Here is a 16,549-nt window from a genome sequence, read left to right as displayed (position 1 = left end):
AATGTGGTCCACTGTAGAAGGAAATGGCAACCCACTCCAGTATTCTTGCCAAGAAAACCCCATGGAACGTATCACAAGGCTAAAAGATATGATGCCGGAAGATGAGCCCCTCAGGTCGGAAGGTGTCCAATATGCTACTGGGGAAGAGCAGAGGGTATTTCCAAGTAGTGCCAGAAAGAGTGAAGCGGCTGGGCCAAACCCGAAAGGACACTCAGCTGTGGATGTGTCTGGCGGTGAAAAGAAAATCCGATGCTGTAAAGAACAATATTGTTTAGGAACCTGGAATGTCAGATCAATGAATCAAGGTAAGCTGGAGGTGGTCAAACATGAGATGGCAAGATTGAACATCGACATCTTGGGAATCAGCGAACTAAAATGGACAGGCATGGGCGAATTTAATTCAGGTGACCATCATATCTACTATTGTGGGCAAGAATCCCTTAGAAGAAATGGAGTAGCACTCATAGTCAACAAAAGGGTGGGAAAAGCAGTACTGGGGTACAATCTTAAAAATGATAGAATGATCTCAGTACGAATCCAAGGCAAACCATTCAACATCACAGTAATTCAAGTCTATGCCCCAACCACTGAGGCCGAAGAAGCTGAGGTTGATCGGTTCTATGAAGACCGACAACACCTTCTAGAACTAACACCAAAAAAAGATGTCCTCTTCATCATAGGGGATTGGAATGCTAAAGTAGGAAGTCAAGAAATCACCGGGATAACAGGCAGGCATGGCCTTGGTGTACAAAATGAAGCAGGACAAAAGCTAATAGAGTTTTGCCAAGAGAACATGCTGATCATAGCAAACACTCTTTTCCAACAGCACAAGAGGCGACTCTACACATGGACGTCACCAGATGGTCAATATCGAAATCAGATTGATTATGTCCTTTGCAGCCAAAGATGGAGAAGCGCCATACAGTCAGTAAAAACAAGACCTGGAGCTGACTGTGGCTCAGATCATGAGCTGCTTCTTGCAAAATTTCGGCTTAAATTGAAGAACGTCGGGAAAACCACTAAACCGTTCAGGTATGACCTAAATCATATCCCTGATGAATATACAGTGGAGGTGAGGAATAGATTTCAGGGATTAGACCTGATAGACAGAGTGCCTGAGGAACTATGGACGGAGGTCCGTAACATTGTTCAGGAGGCAGCAACGAAATCCATCCCAAAGAAAAAGAAATGCAAGAAAGCCAAGTGGCTGTCTGATGAGGCTTTACAAGTAGGTGAAGAAAGAAGGGAAGCGAAAAGCAAGGGAGAAAGGGGAAGATATACCCAACTGAATGCAGAGTTCCAGAGAATAGCAAGGAGAGACAAGAAGGCCTTCTTAAATGAACAATGCAAAGAAATCGAGGAAAACAACAGAATGGGAAAGACTAGAGATCTCTTCAAGAAAATTGGAGATCTCAAGGGAACGTTTTGTGCAAAGACGGGCATGATAAAGGACAAAGAAGGCAGGGACCTAACAGAAGCAGATGAGATTAAGAAGAGGTGGCAAGAATACACAGAAGAACTATACAGGAAAGATCTGAATGTCCCTGATAGCCATGATAGTGCGGTCACTGAACTTGAGCTGGACATCCTAGAGAGTGAAGTCAAGTGGGCCTTAGGAAGCATTAGTAACAACAAAGCTAGCGGAGATGACAGTATTCCAGCCGAGCTATTTAAAATCCTAAAAGATGATGCTGTTCAAGTGCTGCATTCAATATGCCAACAAATCTGGAACACTCAACAGTGGCCACAAGACTGGAAAAGGTCAGTTTACATTCCAATTCCAAAGAAGGGCAACGCCAAAGAGTGTTCAAACTACCGCACAATTGCGCTCATTTCACATGCCAGCAAGGTGATGCTCAAAATCCTACAAGCTAGGCTTCAGCAGTATGCGAACCGAGAACTACCAGAAGTACAAGCTGGGTTTAGAAGAGGCAGAGGAACTAGAGATCAAATCGCCAACATTCACTGCATCATGGAGAAAGCAAGAGAATTCCAGAAAAACGTCTATTTCTGCTTCATTGACTACGCTCAAGCCTTTGATTGTGTGGATCACAACAAACTGTGGCAAATTCTGAAAGTGATGGGAGTACCAGACCACCTTACCTGTCTCCTGAGAAACCTGTACGAGGGTCAAGAAGCAAGAGTAAGAACCAGACATGGAACAACCGATTGGTTCAAAATTGGGAAAGGAGTACGACAAGGCTGCATATTGTCACCCTGCTTATTTAACTTATATGCAGAGTACATCATGAGAAATGCCGGGTTGGATGAATCAGAGGTCGGAATTAAGATTGCTGGGAGAATTATCAACAACCTCCGATATGCAGACGATACCACCCTAATGGCAGAAAGCGAAGAGGATCTCAAGAGCCTCTTGTTGAGGGTGAAAGAGGAGAGTGCAAAAGCTGGTTTGAAACTCAACATTAAAAAAACGAAGATCATGGCATCTGGCCCCATCACTTCCTGGCATATAGAAGGGGAAGAAATGGAAGCAGTGACAGATTTTACTTTCTTGGGCTCCAAGATCACGGCAGACGGTGACTGTAGCCATGAAATTAAAAGACGCTTGCTCCTTGGGAGGAAAGCTATGGCCAACCTAGACAGCATAGTAAGAAGCAGAGACATCACCTTGCCGACAAAGGTCCGTCTAATCAAAGCTATGGTTTTCCCAGTAGTAATGTATGGCTGTGAGAGCTGGACTATAAGGAAGGCTGAGCGCCGAAGAATTGATGCTTTCGAACTGTGGTGCTGGAGAAGACTCTTACGAGTCCCCTGGACTGCAAGGAGGTCAAATCAGTCCATCCTAAAGGAAATCAACCCTGAGTGCTCATTGGAAGGACAGATAATGAAGCTGAAGCTCCAATATTTTGGCCACCTAATGCGAAGAGAAAACTCCCTGGAAAAGACCCTGATGCTGGGAAAGACTGAAGGCAAAAGGAGAAGGGGACGGCAGAGGATGAGATGGCTAGATAGCATCACGGATGCAATGAATATGAACTTGAGCACGCTCCGGGAGAGAGCGCAGGACAGGAAGGCCTGGCGTGGCTATGGTCCATGGGGTCACGAAGAGTCGGACACGACTGAACGACTGAACAACAAATTATCTCTCTCCCTTATGTGCCTTTTTCCTAAGCTTAGCAGCCCCAGATGTAACCTTTCCTGAAAGGGGAGTTGCTCCAGCCCCTTGATCATTTTGAATGCCCTTTTCTGCACCTTTTCCAACTCTACAATACTGTACAACTCTACAAAGTGGCTATCTGCACACTTCTCTGTCTTCCTTAAAACCTGCTATCGTAGAGATTCCTGCTTCTTCTGTCCTTGCTTCTCAACATATAATGCAACTGGATTTCACTGCCGAATTGATGTGGAACACTTCCCTCCTTCCTTTTCTCCTGCTATCGCTTCCCTTCTTGTCTGGATCCAACAACATAATTTTATCAGATTAGGTCCTTGCCTATCTCACGCTTTAGCTCCAAGAGGCTCATTGACAATGCCAATATACAGCGAGCATGGAATAAAGCAATAGTTCTTTGCTGCCTGAACTACTTAAACAAACAGACTATTCAAGCTCCACAAATAAGTGAGGTCCCTATTAAAAGTGTTGGCAATACATTCTACATTTACTTGTCAAGTGTGCTTGAATTAAATGCTACATTAAAGTACCTTGTTGCACAAAGCAAGAATACATTCATTTTAAACTTTTATTTTTTACTTATCCTATTGGCATAAACCAGATTGTTTTCCAACTTTCCACACAGGCAAGCAGAACAAAAAGCCTCCAGTGTCAGTTGTCAAACCCTACGTAAAAGGGAAGCTATTTAAGCATAATTGTTCATGATTTAAAAGGGCTCAATATAAGCATTTATACCTTCATATCCTTGTAAAGGAGGAGATTTCCTTCCCGCAAAACAAAATAACGGTCTTGAAACTTATTTCCAGACAGTAATTTGGATGGCTCTTCTTTGTATTTCAGATAGCTGGCTTTTACAGTGCCTTTTGTATTCTTCTCTGTCAAGATGATAAAAAGAGCATTTGGTTCACAGTTTGTCTTGTTTTTAAAATACTATATGGAGTACTGAATTTTACACATTCTAAACATTAATCGGCACAAACAGAAAACAAAAGAATTAAAATAATTTGACTGCTTCCATTTATTTTGGACTTTGCAGCCCTGTGTAGACATAATGGTCATGCAGGGGATTCCCCCACCCCTTTAACCATGGTTAAACATTACACCTGGATACCAAAGACCTAGTTAAGGCTTGGCCACAAACCAGGATGTGGAACTGTTTTCATTAACCCTGGTCAAGTGTCAAGTCTGGTCAAACGAAGAAGAGGTAAGGTTATTATTTTTCATCTCTTCAGCTTCTCTGCTTGCATGGTGAACAGCAGGTATTTCTCTCTATAGCGGGATTAATTTATTAAGAAAAGTGAGCAGTGCCAGTTCCAGGTTTTGGGGGGGGCCTTGGGCGAGACACTGTCAGTGCCATCCCTCAGTTATTCTACTTTCCCAGGGCCAGTCACCAGCTGCTCTTGCTCCCCATCCCCTCTCTCATAATTGCTACCACTTGCTTGCTTGACAGACAGCGACCAGAGAGCAAGTAGGCAGAAGCATTTACTCCTCCTCCTTCTCAACGCCATTGGCTGGGCCAGAGTGAGAGGCAGGTGAACAGGCAGACTGCAATGGGAAAGAGGAGGAGCAGCTTCAGGGGGCTCTCGTCAGTGGGCCTCTGCTGGGGTGCAGGCCCTCGGTAGGTGCCCAACCATACCCACCCTTGATGCCAACTCTGAAAGTAAGGTATCCTGTTTTAAAAAGAAATACATATAAAAGTAAATATACATGCCCTCTGAGATCAACCCTATGGGGGCAGGTATTAGTTTGGTAATGTAAATCCAGGTTTCGATGTATGTTTGGAATCTTAAACTGGGTTATGACAACAAGCTAAATCATGGTCAAACATTAGCCTTATTTGGATGCAACAGTAAAGCGTGGCTTAGTGTTTCATGAAGAAGCCTGGGGCTCATCAGCTCCCTCTCCCACTTCTCCAATGTGGCTGTGAGGAGACTGGAAACTTTCATTTCCATTTCATTTAATGACCAGCAGTTTATCATTAATTCCAAACCTAGACAAACTATGGTTAGTCGTAACTGTGGTTTTCTGAAAGAAGCTAACTTCAAACCATGGTTTATAAAATTGGCTTGTTTCCCCAAACCATAATTAAAACGGACCACACTTAGGGTTTGGGTATAATGATACACTTAACTGACAATGGAAGTGAGAGCTATCAATCTCCTCCTGATGGCTGCACCAGATAGGAATAGGGAAGGGGAGAGAGCATGAGCCTAAGGCTTGTGCACATAACACCAAACCATAGTTTAATGCTACATCTGAACCTGGTCATTGGCTGTGTTTGCACATAACACTAAACTATATTTTAACATTAATGTGCATGATGTATTCTCCCTTCCCTCTCTTCCTTTGCACATCAGTGCCATATTTGCTTCTGTTTTGAACTAAACATGGTTTGTCCAAACCCAGATAAACTGTTGTTAGTGTATGGTTTATTGAAACAAGCCAGCTTCAAACCATGGTTGATGATCCTGGCTTGTTTCTATAGATCAAAGGGCAGGATAAACGTATTTCAATTAATGGAATAAAAGCAGTCCATCCATTTGGTATAAATAATTATGTGGCTGCATCATTGTATTTGCCTGCCGCTTGAGCTACCTGTATTCACCTACATCCACACAGAGATGAGCACTGTTTGCTTTCAGGAGTCAATAGCAGCTAAAAGCTCCTGAAAAGATGCCAGCTCTACTTGAAACAAATTGACAGTGAAATCACATTTGATTTACTTTCATTATTTCCTTTTTAGATCCCATTTTTAAGGTGTTATCAGTGTTAATAGATGGAGCAGTAATGCTGGAATCAGAGGGTCCATTGTGATGGATTTAGAAGGCATTTGCTCAGACAGAGGCAAAGGGAATGGAATAACTAAGTTAAACACTGTCAGGAACGCCTTGGCGGCCTCTCTCAGTAGATTCCAATAGCCAACTCAAGACACAAACGAAAGGGAATTCTTTTCAAAGCTTTAATCCCATTACAGCTTAATGACTCTTTCAGATGCTAATCACCAGTGGCTAAAGCAAAGAAACAGCAGCGTGGACTATGCTTCAGGCAGGCAGTTGATCCCCGTTTGAAAGAGAGTCACCTGAAGACCCAGAACTTATGGGCAAGGGAGAGATCCTCGCTCTTTCCCTTGGGTCCATGGGAGGCGGCCGTTGCTTGCGTGCCAAACGGGCGCTACGCCTCCTTTCCGTGCCCTCCATCGCTCGTCACTCTTTGCGTCTGCGTCGAGCATCTAAGAAGCCCCCCCCCCCCCGCACTCCCTAACTACCTGGGTCACTATCTATCTCTGGAATGCCGGCAGGAGGAATCTCTGCCAGGTGCTGAGCCTGTGAGGGATGAGCTGGCTCCACTCCCACAGATGGCTGTTCCTCCTCAGAATCAGAACTGCTCTGGGGCTCTCTGGGCTCAGTTTCCACCCTGACAAACACTTTGATTCCAAAGAAATTGAATTAATCACATGTTGCAATTTTTAATGTCCTTGGTTTTTGTTTTTACCCCTCCTTTTGGCTCTGAATGGGATTTAAATGTCCTTAACGTTGGCTGGATTGTGCCTACAGGTTGCAATAATAATTTTTTATTTACATGCGATGCATTCATTCATCTCATTAATTTATTATATTTCTATACCGCCCCATAGCTGAAGTTCTCTGGGAGGTTCACAAAAATTAAAAATCATTAAATACATTATATAAAATATAAAACAATTCACGTAATAACATAGAACAAATAACACACGCAACAACATACATCTAAAACAAAACCAATCAGCCACAGACAATCAAGCTCATTCTAAGCTGCCAAATGCCTGAGAAAAGAGGGCAGTTTTAACCTGGCGCCAAAAAGTTGACAATGTTGGCGCCAGGCGGGCTTTGTCAGGTAAATTATTCCACAAACGGGGAGCCACCACCGAGAAAGCCCTCTCCCCTGTTGCTGCTCCCCTGTCCGCTGCAATTACTTTTCTCAGCTGGCAACAGCAGTGTATGTTTTTCAAGTTTGTTTTCAATACCCACCTTTAAGAATGGCCACCCAGTTTTTGGATAGAGAGACGTGGCATCAGAATGTGCCAGATTTCCTGCACACTGGTATGGTTGCTATAGGCTGACGTTCACATGTTGGTGTGAAATAGCCCACCAAATTTTGGCCTGCAAACCTTGAAAAAGATCAAGTTCACCCAGGAGCTAGTGATGGGTGAGCTCCCCCTGCTCATGTCTGAAGTGAGTTATTTAAAAAGAGAGAGAGAGAGAGACAGAGAGAGAGAGCGAGAGAGAGAGAGAGAGAGAGAGAGAGAAGGAAATCACCCAAGTTTATATTCTGAGACAATCTAAGATGTCACCACCCCTCCCTGATCTCAAAAGCATCCTCTTCAGAAACCATAATTCCATTCCCCTTCCCCTATAAAGACTTGCCAGCCTGTAGTGGGAGCAGCAGCCACAGCATGCCAGGAGAGGAGAGGAGGGAGGTCTGGACCTGCCAGGACACCGAAGTGGTGGTGTGGGGGAGGCCTCGCCCCTTCCTTCTCCCCACTTGCTGCTGCAGTTCACACTTTGGGCTGGCAAGTCTTTAAAGGGAAGGGGGAGGGCTGGATTGGGAACTGAGGGCTGACAGAGAAGGTGTGAGGAGCCGGGAATTCTTCTCCAGCCCATATTTCAAAACTGGAGCTGGAAAAGAGCTGAAGGGGCTCATAAAGGTTCTTTAGGGGCTAGCATTACAAGACCCTGAAGCTTTTATCTGAATCCAGATATATTGGGAGCATCGACAGCATTTCTATCAAGATCCATCCTCCCCAACGCTGAGTCTTTCAGAAAAACCATTTCGTTGACATGTTCCTTAAAAACATTTGATATCTATCTTGCTCATCATGCCTATATCTAACTTTATTGCCTCTTAAAAATGTATATAAAGCAGGATTTGCACCATAGCAGGTTCAGTGATTTAGGACATCCAAGTCAATCCTGCTGACAGTTTCAAAGACATTCTTAAAATGATTTAGATTCTGCCAGCTATTATAACACTATCCCTCGATTCACAAATCTTGGCTTTTCACAAAATGTGAGCATTGAACTGATCATATCAAATCCTGAGGAATGGATGAAGTTGCCCAAATGTGCTAATGGTCATGGCGCAACCAAAGTCAAGCATTTTCATGCCACATGAACACATGCCTCAATACTGAATCACACCACTGGTTCATTTACAACCCTTACGGCCTGGGTCTAATATTAGCAATGGTAAGAGCTCTACAGCTAGGTTTCTGTTTTTAAAAGGTGTTGATATGCAATTAAACAGTTCTAAATACAGGAGTTGAATAAATTCCTTCTCCACATGCTTCTATGTAATCTATGAGATGATTTCACATTTCAACAGCATCAACACTGAACTTCTTTTCATGGAAGGTGTCACAGTGGACAGAAGAGCTCACTGATCTCCAACCACCATCACCATTTTAATGTTGTTGTTTTCCACCACCACCCCCTTGACCAACTCACGGCTTTTAACAATTGTGCCACAGATCTCCATAGGATATCCTAAAGCTAAACAGGACGCTTCTTCAGATACTGCTCTGCACCCATCAAAGAGTATATCTATCTAGCAAGACCTTAATGCTGCCTTCCCCAACCAAGCGCTGTCCAGATGCTTTAAATTACAACTCCCAGCATTCCTGACCGTTGGCCATGCTGTCTGAGGATGATGGAAGTTGAAGTCCAAAACAGCTGGAGGGCACCAGGAGTGTGTGTGTGTGTCTGTCTGTCCGTCTGTCCGTCCATGCACACATATACCTTAATGAGCACATTTTTATTAGACCACATCTCTCCTGCTTCATGGCTTTAGCACAAGGTCTTCTAAAGCCACCCCTTTCTATAACTCTGTCTACCTTGTGTACTGTCACACTTATGGACAAGATGTGGAAACACTTCCCCAATTTAAACTATTAATACACACTGAGGAAACAGGTAACTTTCCATTCTCAGGCCAAGTCCAGGGCACGTTCAACACAAGATCCAGCCGCAATTTGTTTCCAGTGCTGGATATCCCACCAAATCATGAGGTCACTGTCTGATTGTTCTGTTAATTCATGTAAGCCTGATGAATCATATCCACAGGCATGCCATGTAAAAAAACAAGATAGACCCAAGAGTTCTGCTTCTACTGGGCCTGCTTTTCCTTCCTTTGCATCCTTCATGACCTCTCATTTTTCTCAGCCCCTGATGCAAGGAATAGAGGTATGCATATAGACGATGGGACCTGGAAAGAAATTGGAGGGGGGGGGGGGGCATCCAGGAAAGGAAGGGTGAATTCCAAGGATTCACTTCTGATCCTTTTGGCAGTTCACCAAAATCATCTGAGCAGAAAGAAAGCAGAGCTTTCTTCTCATTCTGCTCCCACCCTGCCCATTTGCTGAGGTTCTAGAGCAGTGCACACTGGTGTTTTTGTGGTTTAAGGGAAGGCTATTTCTCTGAAAATACAGGGACCCCTTGCCATCAGGAGAGCCCTTCTCCTACTCTGCCCTCCCCATGTTGAGACTCCCAGGATTTCCATAGGCAGAGAGCCTGTATTACAAATATATAGATATTCCCCCTTTCATGATCTTTCCCCTAGATTTAAAAAAAAAAGGTCTCCAAGGAGGGTCAGAAGGAGCACTGCATCAGTTCACTTCATCACTTCAACCTCAATCCTAATATTTTATACAGATCTTGAAAGCTGGTGTTTTGCCTCCACCAGTTGGGGAGGTGCCGTAGCTAAGTGGGGGAGCAACTGCTTTGCATGCAGAAGGGCTAAGGCTCAATCCTTGGCATCTCCAGGTAGGTGATGTGAAAGACCTTTGCCTGGGTTCCTGGAGAGCTGCTGCCCTGCCACTCAGAATTGACAGGACTGGGCTAGATGGACACCAGTTGCGGAGAGGCGGTGATTCCATTTGGGTTTTTAGTTACCACCAGCCAAAGCTCTAATGGCACTATCCAAGGTACTGAACCGTATCCCCCAAATGAGTTCAACACCTTTCAGCACCTCGGATAGCACAGTTCGAGTTTTGGCTGAGTCACCAGCCAGCCAGCCCTGATGCAAACATAATCTGACCTGCTATAAGGCACCTGCCTGTGTCTTTATTTAACCAAGATAGTAGTCTTGAATACTGGAGCATTGAAGGATCCTTCCCTGATTTACTCAAATAAAGTCTGGTTCTTCCTAAGATTCAGACGTATCTCCTTGTTGCATATATTTATATGGTATTAAGATTAGGGGTTTCTCACAATTTAAAACAAAACAAAACAATCTTCTGTAGTGTTCTGCAGTTAATTTATCTGTCCTAGGAGATTATATGGCAGGATTATGGCTTCACTCCAATGGTCCCACAATTCACTTATCTCATTGGAACCTCTTTGAAACTTGAAAGCTCAACTAGAGTTAAGAAATGCAGGTCTTTGGTGCTAGTGACAAGACGTATTGCATTCTTTAAAAATGGAAATCAACTTCTCTACATACCGTTGCACAATTTCATTGCATCTGCTGTCAGGAACTTCTTTATTACAAGATATGCACTGCTGGGGTTAGGCAAAGAGCTCCAATGAAGAATTTGTTCTAGAACATTCTCAGTATAATGTAAAGGGCGTTCTGGGGGGGGAGAGGGGGAAGGGAGGGAGAGATAGAGAGAAATCCAGAAAAAAACTTATTTGTGATCTAGATCATATTACTTTCTTAATTTTCATGAGCTGCATTTTTCACTGTGAATCTTGCTTTTTTACAGAACTTAGATTCATTTCATTTATTACATTTCTATACCACCCCATAGCTGAAGCTTTCTGGGTGCTCTCACAAAAATTAGAACCATTAAAATACTTTATATAAGATATAAAAACCATTCACATATTGACATAAAACAAATAACACACACAACAACAACATATATCTAAAACAAATTAAAACAATTAGCCAGAGACAATCATGAGACTCATTATATGCTACCAAATGCCTGAGAGAAGATTCCATATTCTGACCAAATGGAGCTATATACATCACACTATTACATCTATCAAAGCAGAATTAACATCTGAGCTGCTTGAGTATAAAACGTATAGACCACTTTTCTATTTAAAAACTGTCTACACCAGCATACACGTTTGAAACAAAAAAGGTTAATACAGTGCATAAAAATGATTCAGCCCCAAGTAAAATCATTCCCTTCTTTATAGGATTAGATGAACCATTAGTGATAGAGAGGATCATGTACCTATAACCTTGAATGAACATGGAGTAATTGAGACAGAAATCGTGCACTTAAAAATCAGAAAATATTAAAGTATGGAGTCCAGAAAATAACAGCATTGCTTCCCCTGCCTGTCATTCTCTCCCAGGCATAATCCTGACTCCAGGTATGTTGGGACTTTGAAGTGTGTGAAGGCCCACTACAAATGCAACCTTTGAATCTCCCCTGATTGCATTTTTGTTGATTTACAAATCATCACATGAAACACACATGGAAAGAAATCATGTGTACCACAACGTGGCCCTATTCAGACTCACTGGCCCTGACCCCTCCATTGTGCTCGTTGGCCACAGTGGGAACAGAATGCTGGACTACAGGCCTGTGGTCTGATCCAGCAGGGCTCTTAGATTCCTGTCTCTGTTGCCCCCCCCAGTACTGTCAACGGGCCTGTTCACATGTTACAACAAGCCACCACAGGTTAATTCACCCATGGTGATGTGTGCTGGATGCCATTTTAAATATGAAAGCTGTGGCGGGGGCACACTGCAGCTTGTGTAGTGCGAACCTGGCAAGGTGGGGTTGTTGTGGTGGTTAAACCACCCACAACCCTAAAACAACCCATGGATATTTAAAATGACAGCCGGCATACTTGGTGGAGCCCCGCGGCTGAATTACCCTGATGTGCTGGAGGGGAAGAAGAGAAGAGGGAAGCCTGCGCTACCTACATAGGCTTCCCGCATGATTGAGAACCCTGATTGCATAGGGTTCTCGGCATCGTGTGAGGAGCCTATGCAGGTTGAGCTCCCCTCTTCAGACCTCCCCCCACTCCAATGCATGGAAAGTGGGGGGCAGGGCTAGCAAAGGATGCAGTGATGGGACCAGCAGGCATGGCCCCACTCTCCATGCCATGTAGTTGTCCAAGTTGCAATGTTCAAACAGGGCTCATGTCAAAATGAATTCGTATTAGAAGTCAAGCACATGTTACTCTTGCACAGAGATACCAGCAAAATCCACAAGGCTTCCCCAGGTTCTCCAATGCTGACAAATCCTCTCTACACAGTGCAGTCCCACCCCATATCACCAGTGTCTGCTGGGGGTGGGGTGGACAATGACACTCATTATGGGACGGCAGCACCCCCACAAAGCCATGACTTGTAAAGCTTTACAGGAACCGCCCTCAACCTGGTGCCATCCAGATGTGCTGGGCTACAACTTCCATGATGGGAGTTGTCGTCCAACACATCTGGAAGGCACCAGGTTGGAAGAGGCTGCTTTACAGCAAGGGGATGGGAAATTTCCAGCTTAGGGGGCATCAACATTGCAAGAGTAATTGCCTTTTTAAATGAAGGAGGAGATCCTCAAGATGATTTTGTTTAACCTTTAGTACACCTTTCCTCCAAAGGCTGTATTGTGTTCTAATGAACATGAACTCTTATACCAAGATAATGGTCTAGCTTCAGTTCCACCTTAAAGCAAAAGCTTCAGGAGAAAAAGGCAGCAAAAACAAGGCCCATCCACCAATACTGTGTGTGCTCCCAGAGCAAACACCTACTGCTTTATTTATAGTTACGTTGAAGACCATCTGTCATAATGGATTATACGGTACATAAATCATTCTATTGAAACGCATTAGCTATTTTACTGGCAACATACCTCATTTGCAAACTATCCATCATATAGAAATTACAACAAAAATTATATACTACAGATCCCATTTTTATAGCAAGCCCCCTGTATACGGCTAGATAATTTTACCAATTATTTTGGCAGCTCCATATGTAAATAATTTAGTTGATCTTTAATATTTCAGTTCCAATATTTCAGACATCGAGCTGTCAAACTTACATATCCCATTATTCTGCTCCCAAGGTCATTATATGCTTGCCAGTAAACAGTGAGAGAACTATTTGTTCCAATCCAGCAATAAATATCAGAAGGAAATTGCATTCTTGAAAATGTAAGATTTTAATATACTTGTCTTCTCAGAATTTGGTTTCAGCCAGTTAAACAAATTCCAATTTGAAGAGAGAGCTTTTTGTTCAAAAAATATTAAAGTTGCTGAAAAGCAGACTACGATGAACTGAATTTCACCTGGAAGGTCATCTCACCAGGGTCATACCACTTCAGAATGCAGGTGGGGCTCACAGGATTAAATGTGGCTCCATACCAGCACTAATACCAACACATACACCCCCGCCACTTTACATAAAATGCTGGCATGTTACAGAGAATTGTTCTACCGTAGTCTTATCCCTGACATGCTGGTTTCCATGTGTATAGATATAGATATATATTTGAGAATTCAAGTCCTGTCATCAGAAGTATGGTACAGTCGAGACACAGATTAGATCACCTCAGTACAAATGAGGCCAAAGACATCAACTATCTTTTGTTCTGAGAATTCCATCCATGCTTTCTCTCTCAAACAGTTCTGTTAATGAATTTGCTGAAAGTTTCTCATCTTCCTCAGGAACAAAACTGTATCCATTTCCCTTCCTCCTCACCCTTCTCTGTCTTTCAGCTAAGTTACCCCCTCTCTTCCTGCCCGTTTCTTCTCAGGATATGTTTAACTGAACTTAAAATGGTGCATGTTCTTTATGGATACAAAGCCAGTCAAGCTCCTTGGATCTTTTGAGTTTGCCAGGATCCAGTCAGGTCTTGCCTCTCCAAGTCTTTGGTATAAGTGACTGAGAAAGAACTTCCATTTTAGGGTTGGGCGTGACAAGACAAGATGCTGTTCACACAAATAGTTATTGAACGAGTAGTTTTAAAAAGGAAATAGTAGGAACAAGGGCTCTAGGCTGGATTAGAACCCTGGGGTTGGAGGGGTAGGGGGTTTAACCCCTCCCCCCCCCGGCTCCAGTTCCAATCAGCATTCAAAGAAAGATGCCCATGCACCCTAACGGAAGATTTTCTTCCAATGCAAATTGCAGGCATCACTCCATGTCATTCCCCCCACCTGTCAGTCTAGATCAAGAGAATAGCAGGGGCAAGGGGTTAAAGCCTCCCTACCCCCTGATCTGAATTGGGGGGGGGGTACACTAGCTATTTACTTTTTAAAAGCCGTTCACACAATTGCTCATTGCATGAACGGCATCTTGTCCAGTACGGCTTTTAGATTTTGATTTTAACAGACAAATGAAGGAGATGGATTGGGAAAAACCCTTCATGCTTTTAGCTGCTTTGTGCTAATGACCCCAAACTGCTACTGAGCAGAGGATGGACATGGTCTGAGGTTACCTATAAATCATGGCTGTCACAGAGAAGGGATCAAGATTGGACCTCTTCTGAAATCTCCCCATGGTGTGCCCCTAAAGCAGCTCTCAATGCTACTTTTAGATTTAATATATATATTAACTGGAACAGTTTTATGGATTACTATTATTTTTAAAGCTACCTTGGTTTTCTCTGCAAAGAAAATGGCAAAGAATAGATAAACATAAATATGCAACAACAATCCCAAAAGAGGAAGGTCACTAACCTAGCTCTCCATTTTCAATCACTTCAAACGTAGCCCACACATCATCCTTGTGGGGTGTGATGTTTTTTATCCCCAATATGTCATTAGTCAACTCTTCTGCCTCCATCATTGGCGATACCTGTTTTGAAAATCACAAATAGCTCAGGCATCATTCAAAGAGGCCATGAGATTCTAATTTGTGCTAGAGTTTTATGCTCTCAATCATAGGAGGAAAAACCGTCCAACTCCTTTTGTAAGGACAATTGCAAAAATCTAACTCTGTGAATCCATTCATTATTTATCACATTCCCAGCCAAGTCATCATTAACTGTGCAAGAAGAGATTGGGAAGGATTCATATTACTTTAGAAAAATAGAGAGGGATGCTGCTGAAAGCATTTTGCCCCATGTCTTCCCTTTCAAGAGCTTATTTAATATTTCTAAAAGTCTGAATGAAAAAAAAGTCACAAAACAAGACAGACTTGTTTTATTTATATTTTCCAGGTCTTGCTGACCCATTACCTGCTGTCTGAAATTATAATGAAACTGATCACCACAAAGCCTCTCTCCGTACTTGGTTAAGGCAGGTGCTTAAATTCCCCTCCACCACCACTCTGTTGCATATGAAAACCGGAGCAAAGGATCCAGTTCCAAAAGTGGTATTAGAACTGCGCACCAGAAATCTCAATTATCAGGAGCAATGAATTGAGGCTTTTCAGCAAAGCAAAGTCCTCCTGGCTCATAATAATGGCATCAGGAGGAGGAACATTTAAGTGACCTTGTACTGTTAGGTAGTCACAGCAATCACTGGGTAATTGTTAATCTCTGTGTACTGTGGGAGTAAAAGAAATTACACTTCCAAAACTGATATTCCATAAAACTGTCATTATGCTGCAGCTTTCTCTTTAAGTGATATGAGGAATAGATAATGTATCTCAATCCAGCCAGGGCTGTGTGGTAATTGCATGCACAAACAATAGCTCCCCACCAAAGCTCCCATGACTAGAACATTTTGTGATAGTTAAGGCTGTGCATGCAATAGCTCAAATCAAATGCTTAGGGGAAAGTAGAGCAGAAAGGGGGCTAGATTCAGTCTCCCCTGCTTTCTTTTCTTCCGCCCCCCACCCCAACAAGTGATGGGTGCTATCACCAATAAAGTTGCTAGGCTGGCAAAGATGAAACTCTTACAAATTTGACTGGGGATTAGGTATACAACGTATGTGCTTCCATGCTGGATAAGAACCATGCTCTACCAATTTCAATAATGATTGAAATAATGATTTTACCAAGAAGGTAAAATGTAAGTAATTTTTAAAAGAAACACACAGATATAAACACACTTACAATGGAACTCACTTTGATTAATATACATTTAAAATTAAATATGCCTATGCTTTAAAAAAAACAGACAATTCTTTTGAAGTGTTTTAAGTGTATAGAAAAATAGCTGTTTTTTAAAAAAGACATCCAAACCCTTATTATAATGCTGCAGTCTGGCTCCTTTCTTTCCACATAAACTTCAATTAGCAAGTCTCCAGCCTGGGAAACCTAGAGTCAAAGGCAGTGTACAAAAATAAAACATTAAGGATATGATCCAGTCTCTTCTCTCCTCCTTCTGCATGCACTCCTCCATCACGTGTGGGACTGCTGTACAACAACCCTCCACCCTCACTGGTGCCCTCTTGCTTGGGCAGGGCAGACTGGACTGAGCCCATCGTTTTTGCTTCTGTCCACCAGACAACAACAACAAAACATTTTTA

At 42.9% G+C, this 16,549-nt stretch overlaps 1 protein-coding gene across 5 annotated transcripts in view; it reads right to left on the bottom strand.

The window, feature by feature from the left end:
* Positions 1-16,549, bottom strand: part of ARAP2 (ArfGAP with RhoGAP domain, ankyrin repeat and PH domain 2) — a 165,651-nt gene that overhangs the window by 22,660 nt on the left and 126,442 nt on the right. For 3 of the 5 annotated variants that reach the window (XM_084856963.1, XM_084856964.1, XM_084856962.1), the window contains exons 25-28: positions 16,263-16,337; positions 14,812-14,929; positions 10,610-10,738; positions 3,869-4,008 (exon numbers count right to left, since the gene is read on the bottom strand). In XM_084856963.1, coding sequence (XP_084713089.1) covers positions 3,869-4,008; positions 10,610-10,738; positions 14,812-14,929; positions 16,263-16,337 — 462 coding nt within the window. Of the gene's footprint in view, positions 1-3,868; positions 4,009-7,171; positions 7,340-10,609; positions 10,739-14,811; positions 14,930-16,262; positions 16,338-16,549 lie in introns of those variants that run through there. The other 2 variants (XM_084856965.1, XM_084856966.1) reach the window with 2 other exon arrangements.

This window comes from Heloderma suspectum, chromosome 5, assembly GCF_057233095.1.
Source record: "Heloderma suspectum isolate Gila_16-S chromosome 5, 16-S_ref, whole genome shotgun sequence".
Classification (NCBI taxonomy): Eukaryota; Metazoa; Chordata; class Lepidosauria; order Squamata; family Helodermatidae; genus Heloderma; species Heloderma suspectum.
The sequence above is the reverse complement of the archived record's forward strand: the minus strand, read 5'-3'. Positions and strand labels throughout refer to the sequence as shown.